The sequence below is a fragment of the Puma concolor genome, chromosome B3, assembly GCF_028749965.1.
Source record: "Puma concolor isolate L17-30 chromosome B3, mPumCon1.1.hap2, whole genome shotgun sequence".
Lineage (NCBI taxonomy): Eukaryota > Metazoa > Chordata > Mammalia > Carnivora > Felidae > Puma > Puma concolor.
The window spans coordinates 16,080,061-16,095,621 of NC_141672.1; the positions used below are offsets into that span (position 1 = coordinate 16,080,061).

Here is a 15,561-nt window from a genome sequence, read left to right on the forward strand (position 1 = left end):
TTGTACTTTTCAGTGTACAAGTCTTGTACTTTTTTGCTAAATTTATTCCTAAATGTTTTGTTGTTTTTGATGCTATCATAAGTGAAATTGTTTTCTTAACTTAATTTTCAGATTGTTCATTGCTAGTGTATAGAAATATAATTGATATTTTATATTGACCTTATATCCTACCACATTGCTTATTAACTCTACTTGGGATTTATTTTGTTGTTGTTTGTGGATTCCTTAGGATTTTCTTTATACGAGATAATATCATCTATAAGTAGAGATAGTTTTACTTCTTCCTTTTGTTTCTTGTTCTTGCCTAATTGTCCTGTTCAGAATATCCAGTATCATGTTGAATGGAAGTGACAAGAGGTGACATCCTTGTCTCCTTCCTGTACTTAGAGGGGAAACTTTCAGGCTTTCACCATTAAATGTGATAATAGCTGTGGGTTTTCATAGATTCCCCTTTATCAAGTTGAGTAAGTTCTCTTTAATTCATAGTCTGTTGTGTATTTTTATGACAAAAGGGGTTGGGTTTTTGTCATATGCGTCTTCTGTGTCTATTGAGATTAATGTATATGGGTTTGTATTTGTTTTACTTTTCTATTTTTTTTAGGATTGATTTTTATTCTATTACTATGATATATTCGTTGACTTTTATATGTTGAGCCAACCTTCCATTCCTACTTATCTTCCCTCCCTCTGGTTACTCATTTAGTATTCCCTGACTTGATGAATACCATCTAAGCCATCCAGATGCTCAAGCCAGAAGCCCAAGAGTCATCTTAGACCTTTCTTTCCCCCCACTCACTACATCCAATCAGTTGATTCTGTCCTAATACCCTCCTAACTTTTCCCACTTTCAACTCATCCTTGACTGTGAGGCCAGGAGTGATTTTTTTTCTCCTAAAGATGAATCTCATAACCTAAATCTATTTGTAGAAAAATTTATGAAGGAGAAATTTGTATTTACTTCGTGCCTCCTGCTAATGTACATAAACCATTACCAACTGTATGGTCTTTGTCTTATTTTTAAAGACTCAGACTACTTTCTGTGAACTATGGGTGACTTTTCTGTTTTTTGAAATGATATTTGTGCTATAGAAACCAAAACTATGGTATTGGTATAAAAACAGACACATAGATCAGTGACGCAAAATTGAGAGCCCAGGAATAAACCCACACGTGTATGGACATTTAGTTTATGGCAGTGGAGCCAAGAGCATAAAATGGAGAAAGGACAGTCTCTTCAAAAGATGGTGTTGGGAAAACTGGACAGCCACATGCGAAAGAATGAAACTAGACCACTATCTTATAGTGTACCCCAAAATTAACTCAAAATGGATTTAAAACTTGAACGTAAGACCTGAAACCATAAAGCTTCTAGAAGAAAACAGGTGGCAAGATCCTTGACATCAGTCTTAGCAATGTATTTGTGGATCTAACTCCAAAGACAAGGGAATCAAAGGCAAAAGCAAACAAATTGAGGGACACTTGGGTGTCTCAGTTGGTTAAGTGTCTGACTTTGGCTCAGGTCATGATCTTGTGGTTTGTGACTTCCAGCCTGCATCTGGCTCTGTGCTGACAGCTTGGAGCCTGGAGCCTGCTTAGGATTCTGTGTCTCCTCTCTCTCTGCCCCTTCCCTGCTAGTGCGCGCTCTCTCTCTCTCTCTCTCTCTCTCTCTGTCTCAAAAATAAATAAACCTTAAAAAAAAAACATATTGAAATACATCAAACTAAAAAGCCTCTGCATAGTGAAAGAAACCATCATCAAAAGGAAAAGGCAACCTACTAAATGGGAGAAGATATTTGCAAATTACATATTTGCCAAGGGGTTAATATCCAAAATATATTAAAAAATTCCTACAACTTAACAAAAAACAGCTCAAATAAAAAAATGACCAGAGGATCTGCATAGACATTTTTCTAAAGGAGGAGACCTATAAATGGCTAACAGACACATGAAAACCTGTTCAGCATCACTAATTATTAGGGAAATGCAAACCAAAACTATAATAAGATATCACCTCATATGGGTTAGATTGGCTGTCATCAAAATGACAAGAAATAACAAGTGTTGGAGAGGGTGTGGAGAAACAGGAGCCCTCATATGTAAATAAAACCCTGGGAATATAAATTAGTGCAGCTGCTGTGTAAGACACTATGGTTATTCCTCAAAAAGTTGAGAATAGAGCTGCCATACTATCCAACAGTCCCACTACTGGACATTTATCTGAACATGAAAACATTAATACAAGAAGATATATGCAGCCTGATGTTCATTACAACATTATTTACAATAGTCAAGATATGGAAACAACCTAAATATGCATCAGTGGATGAATGGATAAAGAAGGTGTGGTATATAGACATTATGGAATACTATTCAGCCATAAAAAAGAATGAAATCAGATGTTGACAACATGGATGGACCATGAGGGTATTAAGTGAACTAAGTCAGAAGGAGAAAGTAAAAAATAGTATTACTTCACTCATATGTGGAATCTAAAAAAATAAAATATAACAAATAAAAACAAACTCATAGACACAAACAGATTGGTGGTTACTACAAGAGTAGGCGGTTGAGGGGTGGGTGAAGGGAGTCAAATGTGTGGTAATAGATGATAACTAGACTTTTGGAGGTGATCACTTTGAGATGAACACAGATATTTAATTAAAATGTTATATAATTAAAACTTATATACCAATTTTACTTCAATTAAAAATGGGGTTTATAATTTATTACCATAGGAGTGTTACTAAGTGCTATTTTTGGATGCTAAGATTTTGTGTAATGTCATGTAATAAAAGTAAAATAGGAGAGAGGGCTTAAAAACAGATGAATACCAAAAGAGAAAGTGGCATGTGGTAAGGCTGCCACTAATTTGTTGCTGTGGTGCAATTGATCCATTGTGAGAATTCTTTTCTTGCAAAGTTTACACACATTATATCATATTACAGAGATTTTGAAGTCTGTCATCATCTGGTCATAACATACATATACTAGTCAAGTAATAACTCAGTATGGATTTTTGTAGAAGTTATTTTATTTTATTTAAAAATTTTTTAAATATTTATTTTTGAAAGAGAAGGAACATGAGCAGGGGAGGGGCAGAGAGAGAGGGAGACACAGAATCAGAGGCAGGTTCCAGGCTCTGAGCTGTCAGCACAGAGTTCTGAAGCGGGGCTCGAACTCAACAAACTGTGAGATCTTGACCCGAGCTGAGGTTTGACATTTAACCAACTGAGCCACCCAGGCGCCCCTAGAAGTTACTTTAATTTTTTTTTTTTTTTGACATTTACTTGTTTTTGAGAGACAGAGTGAGACAGAGCATGAGCGAGGGAGGGGTAGAGAGAGAAGGAGACACAGAATCCCAAGCAGGCTCCAGGCTCCAGGCTCCGAGCAAGCATTCAGCACAGAGCCTGACGCGGGGCTCGACCTCACAAACCGTGAGATCATGACCTGAGCTGAAGTCGGACACTTAACTGACTGAGCCACCCAGGTACCCCCACTAGAAGTTATTTTTTTTTTTAATTTTTTTTTTCAACATTTATTTATTTTTTGGGACAGAGAGAGACAGAGCATGAACAGGGGAGGGGCAGAGAGAGAGGGAGACACAGAATTGGAAACAGGCTCCAGGCTCTGAGCCATCAGCCCAGAGCCCGACGCGGGGCTCAAACTCACAGACCGCGAGATCGTGACCTGGCTGAAGTCGGACGCTTAACCGACTGCGCCACCCAGGCGCCCCTAGAAGTTATTTTAAATCCAAATTATATTAAATGGATAAAGTCTAAATTTTGCATTTGTATATATAAAGTTTATGTATATCAAATATAAAAGCTCTATAAACAGTTTTAAGCCAGTTTATTTATTTATTTTGCAGCCTTGCATTGCATCCTGAACGAGTATTGGTAGCAACGGGACAAGTTGGGAAAGAGCCTTATATCTGTGTTTGGGATTCATACACTGTGCAGACCATATCAATTCTAAAGGATGCTCATACACATGGTATAGCTTGTTTAGCATTCGACTTAGACGGGCAGGTATGTGATTTTTTTTCTCTTTTTCTAAACTACATCTTATAAACGTGTACTATAAGAAATGATTACAAATCTATAAATATTAAATTGGAAAGCAATTGATGAAAAGTACCTGTTTGTTCAAGGGTGGAGGTACATTGGGTGGATAGTTGATGAATATAATAAAAATAAGAACAATAAGTGGTCTTTATTTCACATATCACAAACTTTTTAATTGAATTAATACTATTATAAAAGCCAAAGAGATTCTGACTCAGTAGGATATTACCTAATTGTCCTAGAAATTTTACATATAACTTTTCCAGGTAGTGTATGTTGATAAGACAGATGAAAGACGTCTTAGGAAGACATCTTAGGAAAACTAAGTTTCTCTAAGTAGAGCTGTATACATTTTAATTTTCAGTTATTTTAAAGGTTTCTGTTGAAGTTACATTTTTTATTGAAAATAAGGAGGTTGTTCCTATAAGAGCTATTTTTATACAAAATCAAAGTTGAAAACAAAAGATATAATTATCAGTTCCCAAATTATCATCTACTTCTAGTGAATGATTATTTTAAAAAATTAAACAGGCCAAGAACTTTTTTATGGTGTTTTCATGGAACTTGTTATACCTAAAACATATTTAAGAAGTGGTAAGAAGTTGAATTTTGCAGGTATGGTTAATTTGTAGTCTTTAACAGTTTTATGTTAAAATTAGACTTTAACAGTCATTTTAACTTTTAGAAAGATTTTAGTTGCCTGCTTTTCAGTTCGTAAAATTAATTTTATAGGTTGAGATTTTATAAAAACAGATCACATTGTGTTTTGTTCTCTTGAAAATGACAGATATTTTATTTATAACTAAGGAATAGCTTCTTTGAGTAGCATAGATTAATATACCTTTCTGTTAAGAGTCTGTTAAGAGATCTTTAAGACTTAATTGGAACCTTTCATTTGGGGAAAAATGTGCTTCTAGGTTTAATATTAGTATTGTAGCAGTGATTGGCAATTACAGAACCTTAATTCATGTCCTGTTTTGCTATTTTTCAAGTCCCTTACTGTCCTCATATCAATTTTATTTTCTTTTTTAAAAGGAAGAGAATTACTCTTAACCTATCTCTTGGGAGATTAAATTTTATGAAACAAACGTACATGGATTTTTTTTTTAGTCATTTACTAAAGGTGTTATGAAGTCCACGATGTATTAACTATAAGTATCTGTATTCTTTCAACATAGATGTTTTCTTCCTAATTTTGAAATTGCTCTTTCTAAATGTTATGTGTTGCATTGCTGAGGAATTTCTTTTGTGTATATAAGGAGAAGTCATGCCCATAGCTCTTCCTAGTTGAAAGCCTTTAATTTTGCTTATTTTGTAGAACTTATAAGAAAAGCCTTTGGTACATGTATTTTATTATCACAAATCTTCATGAGAATGTGTTACTTAAAAGTTTAAGCTTATAAAAAACTTTAATAATAGCTAAAAGTTACTGAGCACATACTAAGTACCAGGCATTGTGCTGAGCCTGCATTATCTTATTTAATCCTCACAGCAACCCTATGAAATAGATACTATTATTATCTCTATTTTACAGATAAAGAAACTGAGACTTAGAGAGGTTAAATAACTTGCCCCAGGTTACACAGCTAGTAAATGGAGCCAGAGCGGAAACCCAGGTCAGTCACACTCCAAAGCTCATGTTTTTAATCACGATGCTCTCCTGCCTCCCAAACATGGAACTTAGGAAGTAGTTATTTATATTTCAGAAGAAATTCAGCCATCTTAAATACAATTAAAGCTTATAAGGAACTGCTGCCGACTGAAGATTAAGAAGAGTATCTCTGAAATTCTATTGAGAAAATGCCTTAGTTAAAAAATATATTTGAGAATATTTTCACTAATATCTGAACTGTTTATGAGCTATCAACTAGGAAATAATTGTGATTTTTGCATTTTATAATAGTGCTCTATTAAGATTTATCCAATGAATTTCCCTGTTAACAGTAATGCTGAATATTATTTTCCCAGAGGCTTTCTTCTAAATGGACTGAATATCCACTCTGACACCAGAAGTCTGCCTTACTGAGAATAATTAGGGCCTGAAAAGTCTGTTTCTATAACGCACATCAAACAGGGACTAAAATTTCTAAGTGGGAGGAAGGGAAATTTGATACTTTATCTTGCAAATACAACAGTACACTGCAAAAACATTTCTCATGTTGAACAAAATCTAAGCTGTAGTTACAGCTCTGGTGATTTACAGAATGAACTAAGAATAAAGCATTAGTTTTTAACTTAATTTTGTCAATTATATGATGGTACAAAATAAAAGGCTTTAGTGTACCTTAGCCTTTTGGCACATGATTATCAAGAGAGTAATTTTTGCAAAAATATTAGGGGAGTTCACTGGTTTTTCCAAGTGCCTTTTAGCAGTCTCTTGCTAACTTGACATATCTCAAGTGCCTATTGTATTATTCTTGAGTTTTTTTCTATTTCTCTGCCAGATCCTAATTTCTAATGATTTTATGTAGATTTTACCAGTATTTAGTCCATCAAGTCCTGCCTCTCTTGCAAAATTTGTGATTTTACTTTGTGACATTGTGATCATTAGTTCTTGTGTAATGAACATTGAGACCACAAGGGCCCACATACTAACATCTTTTAAGTATAATTGTTTGTTATTTGAATATGGTTTACAGTTGCAGGAACTCATGGGATGCGTCTCGCTGTGTCTATTAGGATAGTTTTCTTATTTGAGCATTGAGTGCACTAGAATCTTTTAATAAATCCAGTTCAGTTAATGGACACAACTAAGATTTTGTTGGGATCAAGGAGAAATTCGAGAAGCTGGTTTTCTTTTTCCCTTTCTGACTTTTACTTCTTAATTAAAGGTGCCTTTCCTTCTGTCTGCTTCTTAAATGTCAGTGTTCTTTAGGAATCTGTGGCCTTCTTTTCTTTTTACTTATTCTCTCTAGGTGATCATCTAGAGCCATGATTTTAATGTCCATGTCAGTTGACAGTGAGGCCCCAGCTTCTCTCCTCAACTCCAGATACCGCCCCCCATCCCTGCCAAATGTCATACAAATATACGATGTATGATACCTTTAAAACTGAATCTCTCTTTATTCCAACTCTCTTAAAAGACAAAAAAAAACTTTCTCTGGCTTTGGCCTGCTTCTCCAGCCTTGTCTCTGGCCACTTTCCAGTTGGCACTCCTCCCCTCAGCTACCCCGAATTAGGCTTTTTCCTGAAGGCACCGTGATCTCTCTAATCTTGCTGTCCTTTGGTCTGAAAGGCACTTTCTCTTACTTTTCTACCCAACTCTTACATGGTTAAAGCGTTACTTTTACTGGAAAACTTTATCTTCTTCCTCACCTACCCAGGCTGGGTAAATGTGAGAAAACATGATACAGTAAAAAATGATAGAAAGCTAGGAGAGGAAGCAGTATGGGCTTGGTTATTTCTCTCTTATCCTCTCTGCTGTTGCTTAACCTGTGCTGAGGGAGGTTGATTTTGGCCATGTTAAGTTTATCAGGGCTACAGAGGAAGTGCTCCCAGATCTCCTTTTTTTTCACTGTCTGTACAGAGCTGGATGCTTCGAGGCTCTATGGAGATACATGGAGTTTTAAAGCTTTTGGCCCATTGTGGTTTGCTGTGTGTGCAGGATGAGCCAAGTGAGAAGAAGCATCAATAGAATGGGCAGTCCCCCTCTGACTATTCCTCACTTTATATTTGTTTTGTGAAATTTTAATCTCTACACAGTAGGTAGATTTCTTTTAGCTAGATATTTACTGATACCCTGTAATTCCCAAGACTCTCAGGAAAAGTAAGTCCTCTCCTCTGGTTCCCTTGGTCTTTCTGCCAGGGTGATTTGATGGAGAGCCACAACAAACTATATACTGTATCTTTTCATGGGAGCCATTCATTCTGCCCATTTGAGGGTTTAAATAGTAATTCTACTTTGCAGAATTTGTTTCTGAGTATTAGATGGCATTTCTCATTCAGACAGGTAGAGGGCATAGGTTCTTAAAGCTAGTTATGGTTGTGGTAAATTAACAATGATGATGATAACAAACATTTATGTAACATTAACCACATATTAACTTTTCTGTGTATGTATATATGTTAATTCTCATAGTAACCCTATGAAACACTTTTATTATTCCCACTTAATAGGTGAGGAAACTGCGGTTCAGAGAGGCTACATAACTGCTGAAAGTAATCTAATTAATTAATGAGAGATGGAGCTGATGTTCAAACCTAGGTAGTCTGATACCAGAATCTATGCTTTAAATCAGAGGTTAGTAAACTGGTGCACTTTCTGTAACAACTCAGTAAATATTTAAGCCTTGTAGACCATACATATGGTCTCTGTTGCCACTCCTCAGCCCTGCATTGTGGTAGGAAAGCAGTCATGGGCAGCTTGTAAAAGAATGGGTATGGCTGCACTCCAGTAAAATTTTATTTACAAAAACAGGATTCAGGAAGGATTTGGCCTGAGGGTTGTAGTTTGCTGACCCCTGCTTCTAACCCAGGGCAAAAAATCTGTGTCGTGGGCTGATCCTTGTGATTTCTTCTTTATCCCTTTCAGTTACTTACAAGTGTATTGTTAATTTGCACACATTTGGAGGATTTTCTGCACAACTTTCTGTTACTCTAATTTCTGTTTTTGTCAGAGAACATACTCTGTATTTTAGGGTTTTTTTATTTGGTTAGGCTTATTTTGTGATTCAGAATTTTGTGATCTTCATGAAGTTTCATGTGCACTTGGAAAGGATGTGAAAAAAATACATTCTGCTGTTTCCTTTCTCTCCTTCTGTTTACTGTGCTGTCTTCATTCATTTTACTTATATGTATTTTGCAAATCCCATAGTAACTATTGTTATTTTTGCCTTAAACAGTTTAAAAAGAAAATTAAAAATAAAAGTCTTATTTACATATTTACCATTTGGACGCTTAATTCACAGGTGTATCATTTCTGTCTGGCTGAAGTAATTTCCATTATCATATCTTCTAGTGCAGGTCTCACCTTCTGTTTACTTGAAAAAGCCTATTTTGACCCAATTTTCCAAAGGTAATTTTGCTAGGTATACTGTTCTATGTTGCCTTTTTCCTCCTTAGAATTTTTGAAGAGGTTATTCATTGTCATCTGACTTGTATAGCTTTAGATGAGAAATCTAGAATAACTTTTTAATCTTTGTTCCTCCATACTAAAATTGTCTTTTTTTCTGATTGCTTTTAAGATTTTTCTCTTTAGCACTGGTTTTAGCAATTTGATTACCATTTGTGTTGATGTATGTTTTCTCTGTGTGTGTGATTATTCTGCTGGGAGTTTATTGAACTTCTTAGATTTTCTGGGTTTATGAGTTTCATCACATTTAGAAAATTTTATCCATCATTTCTCTGATTTTATATTTTCTTTGCCTCCATCTTCTCCTTTTGGAACTACACTTACCTGTATACCAGACCACTTGATGTTTTTCTAAAGTTAGCTGAGGCACCATCAATTTTTTTCCTTTTTTTTTTTTCTGTGCTTTATTTTGAATCATTTCTCTTGCTGTATCTGTAAGTTCATCTATCTTTTCTTAATTTTCTAAATTGCTGTTAATCCTATGGTGTGAATTTTTATTTCACATAATTCAACATTTATTTTTACAAGTTATGTATGTTCTTTCAAATCTTCCATTTCTTTTTATTCTTTGTATGTTTTAAAATAATTCTTGGGGCACCTGGGTGGCTCAGTCGATTAAGCATCCGACTTCGGCTCACAGTTTGTGAGTTCAAGCCCCACATCGGGCTCTGTGCTGACAGCTTGGAGCCTGGAGCTTGCTTTGGATTCTGTGTCTCCCTCTCTCTCTGCCCCTCCCCCACTTGCATTCTGTGTGTATGCATGTGTGTGTGTGTCTCTCTCAAAAATAAATAAACATTACAAAATTTTTAAAAATAATAAAAATAATTCTTGAGCATCCTGAACATTTTCATTTTAATAGCGAATGTCTCCTAATTTTAATCATTTCTGTGATTCTTGGGTCTGCTTCTATTAACTGATTTTTCTCCTGGTTATTCATCACATTTTCTTCTTTGTTCACATGTCCAATAATTTTTTTTATTGGATGCTGGACACTGTATGTGTTATATTCTGAATTCTGGATTTTGTTGTATTCCTTTAAAGTATTCTGCACATTAAAAAAAATAAAGTATTTTGTACATTGTTCTGGCAGGTAGTGAATAAGTTTAATCCTTGTGAATAAGTTTAATCCTTGTGAAATTCCTTGTGAATAAGTTTAATCCTTGTGAAAGCTTGCTTTCAAGCTTTTTGGGGGGCAGGGCTAGAGTAGCTTTTCCTCTAGGACTACTGGTTTAACTTTGCCACTAAGATGCAACTCTTCTGGGATCCCTACTGAATACCTAGTGAATTCAAAGAGTTATCTCCATTCTGGCTATTGGGAACTTGAGTGATCCTGACCCTTTATGATCTCTGGGAATTTTTTGGCTGTAGCTCCCCAGTAATTGCTTTTTGTCCACAATTTGTTCTTTGCATGGCCTCACGAATTTCACCCTGGGCATGAAAAGATTGGTGTTCTCAAGGGGACCCATAAACAAATTTTCTGGAGCTCTTTCTCTGCTCTGCAAATCCTAGCCATGACGTCTGAACTCTAGGCTCGCTCTGTCTTCTCAAATCAGCAAGTCTGCTGGGCCCTGTTTGGATTCTACCTTTCTGTGCTATAATATGGAAATTGCCTCCTAGATGAAGGCTAGGGCAAGTACAGGTCTCACCTTGTTTGTTTCTCCCCCTTTGAGAGTTCACAGTGCTTCACTTCCTGTTTTGAATGTCTGAAAATGTTTGTTTTTGCACACTTGTGTAGTTTCTGGTTGTTTATGGCAGGGGGGCAGGTTCAGACCCTGATACTTCTCCATGGCTGGAATTCCATCTCTCACGTTTCTTAACCTCTCTCACACTTTCCATCTTGCTAGCTCCTCTTTTTAACTCTGTATCTTCATCTCCCTCTACTTGCCTATGTAACTCTTCCACTGAGTTTTAAATTTTATTTATTTTATTTTTCATTTCTAGAAATTCCATTCGCTTCTTCAGATATGCTTGGATACTTTTTATAGTCTCCTATTCCTTCTTCATATGAAGATATTTTGAAGCCTTAATTTTATATCTCTGTTCACCTGATAATTCCAATGTCTGATGTTTTATAGGACTGATTTTGCTGTTTGTCTTGATTTGCTGATTCTTACTTGTTGTTTCTTATTTTCCATGGTTATGGGGGTTAGAGGTGTTTATTGAATTGCTACTTGTAGGAATTCTTTGAGGGATGGATTGAAGTGTCAGTTCTCCAGATAGGATTTATATTCACCTGTGTTTGCTACATTGTTGAAGATGCCTGAAGACTGCAACCCTTGGGGCCACTCTGAATAAAATTTTCCGCTTGAGGGGTTTATGATTAATGTGGAGTTAGGCCCTACAACCAGATGAAAGCTGCTTATATCTATCCATTTGCCAGGAGGTTTTTCTTCCCCTTCATGCATGCCACCTCTTTTTTATTTTTTATTTTTTTTTTTTACCATTCATCTGGTTGACTTTATTATTTTTTTTTTATTTATATATGAAATTTATTGTCAAATTGGTTTCCATACAACACCCAGTGCTCATCCCAAAAGGTGCCCTCCTCAATACCCATCACCCACCCTCTCCTCCCTCCCACTCCCCTCAACCCTCAGTTTGCTCTCAGTTCTCAACAGTCTCTTATGCTTTGGCTCTCTCCCACTCTAACCTCTTCTTTTTTCCTTCCCCTCCCCCATGGGTTCCTGTCAAGTTTCTCAGGATCCACATAAGAGTGAAACCATATGGTATCTGTCTTTCTCTGTATGGCTTATTTCACTTAGCATCACACTCTCCAGTTCCATCCACGTTGCTACAAAAGGCCATATTTCATTTTTTCTCATTGCCACGTAGTATTCCATAGTGTATATAAACCACAATTTCTTTATCCATTCATCAGTTGATGGACATTTAGGCTCTTTCCATAATTTGGCTATTGTTGAGAGTGCTGCTATGAACATTGGGGTACAAGTGCCCCTATGCATCAGTACTCCTGTGTCCCTTGGATAAATTCCTAACAGTGCTATTGCTGGGTCATAGGGTAGGTCTATTTTTAATTTTCTGAGGAACCTCCACACCGCTTTCCAGAGCGGCTGCACCAATTTGCATTCCCACCAACAGTGCAAGAGGGTTCCCGTTTCTCCACATCCTCTCCAGCATCTATAGTCTCCTGATTTGTTCATTTTGGCCACTCTGACTGGCGTGAGGTGATACCTGAGTGTGGTTTTGATTTGTATTTCCCTGATAAGGAGCGACGCTGAACATCTTTTCATGTGCCTGTTGGCCATCCGGATGTCTTCTTTAGAGAAGTGTCTATTCATGTTTTCTGCCCATTTCTTCACTGGGTTATTTGCTTTTCGGGTGTGGAGTTTGGTGAGCTCTTTATAGATTTTGGAGACTAGCCCTTTGTCCGATATGTCATTTGCAAATATCTTTTCCCATTCCGTTGGTTGCCTTTTAGTTTTGTTGGTTGTTTCCTTTGCTGTGCAGAAGCTTTTTATCTTCATAAGGTCCCAGTAATTCACTTTTGCTTTTAATTCCCTTGCCTTTGGGGATGTGTCGAGGAAGAGATTGCTACGGCTGAGGTCAGAGAGGTCTTTTCCTGCTTTCTCCTCTAGGGTTTTGATGGTTTCCTGTCTCACATTCAGGTCCTTTATCCATTTTGAGTTTATTTTTGTGAATGGTGTGAGAAAGTGGTCTAGTTTCAACCTTCTGCATGTTGCTGTCCAGTTCTCCCAGCACCATTTGTTAAAGAGACTGTCTTTTTTCCATGGGATGTTCTTTCCTGCTTTGTCAAAGATGAGTTGGCCATACGTTTGTGGGTCTAGTTCTGGGGTTTCTATTCTATTCCATTGGTCTATGTGTCTGTTTTTGTGCCAATACCATGCTGTCTTGATGATGACAGCTTTGTAGTAGAGGCTAAAGTCTGGGATTGTGATGCCTCCTGCTTTGGTCTTCTTCTTCAAAATTACTTTGGCTATTCGGGGCCTTTTGTGGTTCCATATGAATTTTAGGATTGCTTGTTCTAGTTTCGAGAAGAATGCTGGTGCAATTTTGATTGGGATTGCATTGAATGTGTAGATAGCTTTGGGTAGTATTGACATTTTGACAATATTTATTCTTCCAATCCATGAGCAGGGAATGTCTTTCCATTTCTTTAAATCTTCTTCAATTACCTTCATAAGCTTTCTATAGTTTTCAGCATACAGATCTTGTACATCTTTGGTTAGATTTATTCCTAGGTATTTTATGCTTCTTGGTGCAATTGTGAATGGGATCAGTTTCTTTACTTGTCTTTCTGTTGCTTCATTGTTAGTGTATAAGAATGCAACTGATTTCTGTACATTGATTTTGTATCCTGCAACTTTGCTGAATTCATGTATCAGTTCTAGTAGACTTTTGGTGGAGTCTATCGGATTTTCCATGTATAATATCATGTCATCTGCAAAAAGCGAAAGCTTGACTTCATCTTTGCCAATTTTGATGCCTTTGATTTCCTTTTGTTGTCTGATTGCTGATGCTAGAACTTCCAGCACTATGTTAAACAGCAGCGGTGAGAGTGGGCATCCCTGTCGTGTTCCTGATCTCAGGGAAAAAGCTCTCAGTTTTTCCCCATTGAGGATGATGTTAGCTGTGGGCTTTTCATAAATGGCTTTTATGATCTTTAAGTATGTTCCTTCTATCCCGACTTTCTCAAGGGTTTTTATTAAGAAAGGGTGCTGGATTTTGTCAAAGGCCTTTTCTGCATCGATTGACAGGATCATATGGTTTTTCTCTTTTTTTTTGTTAATGTGATGTATCACGTTGATTGATTTGCGAATGTTGAACCAGCCCTGCATCCCAGGAATGAATCCCACTTGATCATGGTGAATAATTCCTTTTATATGCCGTTGAATTCGATTTGCTAGTATCTTATTGAGAATTTTTGCATCCATATTCATCAGGGATATTGGCCTGTAGTTCTCTTTTTTTACTGGGTCTCTGTCTGGTTTAGGAATCAAAGTAATACTGGCTTCATAGAATGACTCTGGAAGTTTTCCTTCCCTTTCTATTTCTTGGAATAGCTTGAGAAGGATAGGTATTATCTCTGCTTTAAATGTCTGGTAGAACTCCCCTGGGAAGCCATCTGGTCCTGGACTCTTATTTGTTGGGAGATTTTTGATAACTGATTCAATTTCTTCGCTGGTGATGGGTCTGTTCAAGCTTTCTATTTCCTCCTGATTGAGTTTTGGAAGAGTGTGGGTGTTCAGGAATTTGTCCATTTCTTCCAGGTTGTCCAATTTGTTGGCATATAATTTTTCATAGTATTCCCTGATAATTGTTTGTATCTCTGAGGGATTGGTTGTAATAATTCCATTTTCATTCATGATTTTATCTATTTGGGTCATCTCCCTTTTCCTTTTGAGAAGCCTGGCTAGAGGTTTGTCAATTTTGTTTATTTTTTCAAAAAACCAACTCTTGGTTTCGTTGATCTGCTCTACAGTTTTTTTAGATTCTATATTGTTTATTTCTGCTCTGATCTTTATTATTTCTCTTCTTCTGCTGGGTTTAGGCTGCCTTTGCTGTTCTGCTTCTAGTTCCTTTAGGTGTGCTGTTAGATTTTGTATTTGGGATTTTTCTTGTTTCTTGAGATAGGCCTGGATTGCAATGTATTTTCCTCTCAGGACTGCCTTCGCTGCGTCCCAAAGCGTTTGGATTGTTGTATTTTCATTTTCGTTTGTTTCCGTATATTTTTTAATTTCTTCTCTAATTGCCTGGTTGACCCACTCATTCGTTAGTAGGGTGTTCTTTAACCTCCATGCTTTTGGAGGTTTTCCAGACGTTTTTCTGTGGTTGATTTCAAGCTTCATAGCATTGTGGTCTGAAAGTATGCATGGTATGATTTCAATTCTTGTAAACTTATGAAGGGCTGTTTTGTGACCCAGTATATGATCTATCTTGGAGAATGTTCCATGTGCACTCGAGAAGAAAGTATATTCTGTTGCTTTGGGATGCAGAGTTCTAAATATATCTGTCAAGTCCATCTGATCCAATGTCTCATTCAGGGCCCTTGTTTCTTTATTGACCGTGTGTCTAGATGATCTATCCATTTCTGTAAGTGGGGTGTTAAAGTCCCCTGCAATTACCACATTCTTCTCAATAAGGTTGCTTATGTTTATGAGTAATTGTTTTATATATTTGGGCACTCCGGTATTCGGCGCATAGACATTTATAATTGTTAGCTCTTCTTGATGGAGAGACCCTGTCACTATTATATAATGTCCTTCTTCATCTCTTGTTACAGCCTTTAATTTAAAGTCTAGTTTGTCTGATAGAAGTATGGCTACTCCAGCTTTCTTTTGGCTTCCAGTAGCATGATAAATAGTTCTCCATCCCTTCACTCTCAATCTAAAGGTGTCCTCAGGTCTAAAATGAGTCTCTTATAGACAGCAAATAGATGGGTCTTGT

General features: G+C 36.7%; 1 protein-coding gene across 9 annotated transcripts in view; it reads left to right on the plus strand.

Moving 5' to 3' along the window:
- The window catches only part of EML5 (EMAP like 5), a 190,514-nt gene that overhangs the window by 22,624 nt on the left and 152,329 nt on the right, over positions 1 to 15,561 (plus strand). For 8 of the 9 annotated variants that reach the window (XM_086709055.1, XM_086709057.1, XM_086709056.1 and 5 more), the window contains exon 2: positions 3,869 to 4,028. In XM_086709055.1, coding sequence (XP_086565181.1) covers positions 3,869 to 4,028 — 160 coding nt within the window. Of the gene's footprint in view, positions 1 to 3,868; positions 4,029 to 8,204; positions 8,305 to 15,561 lie in introns of those variants that run through there. The other variant, XM_086709061.1, reaches the window with a different exon arrangement.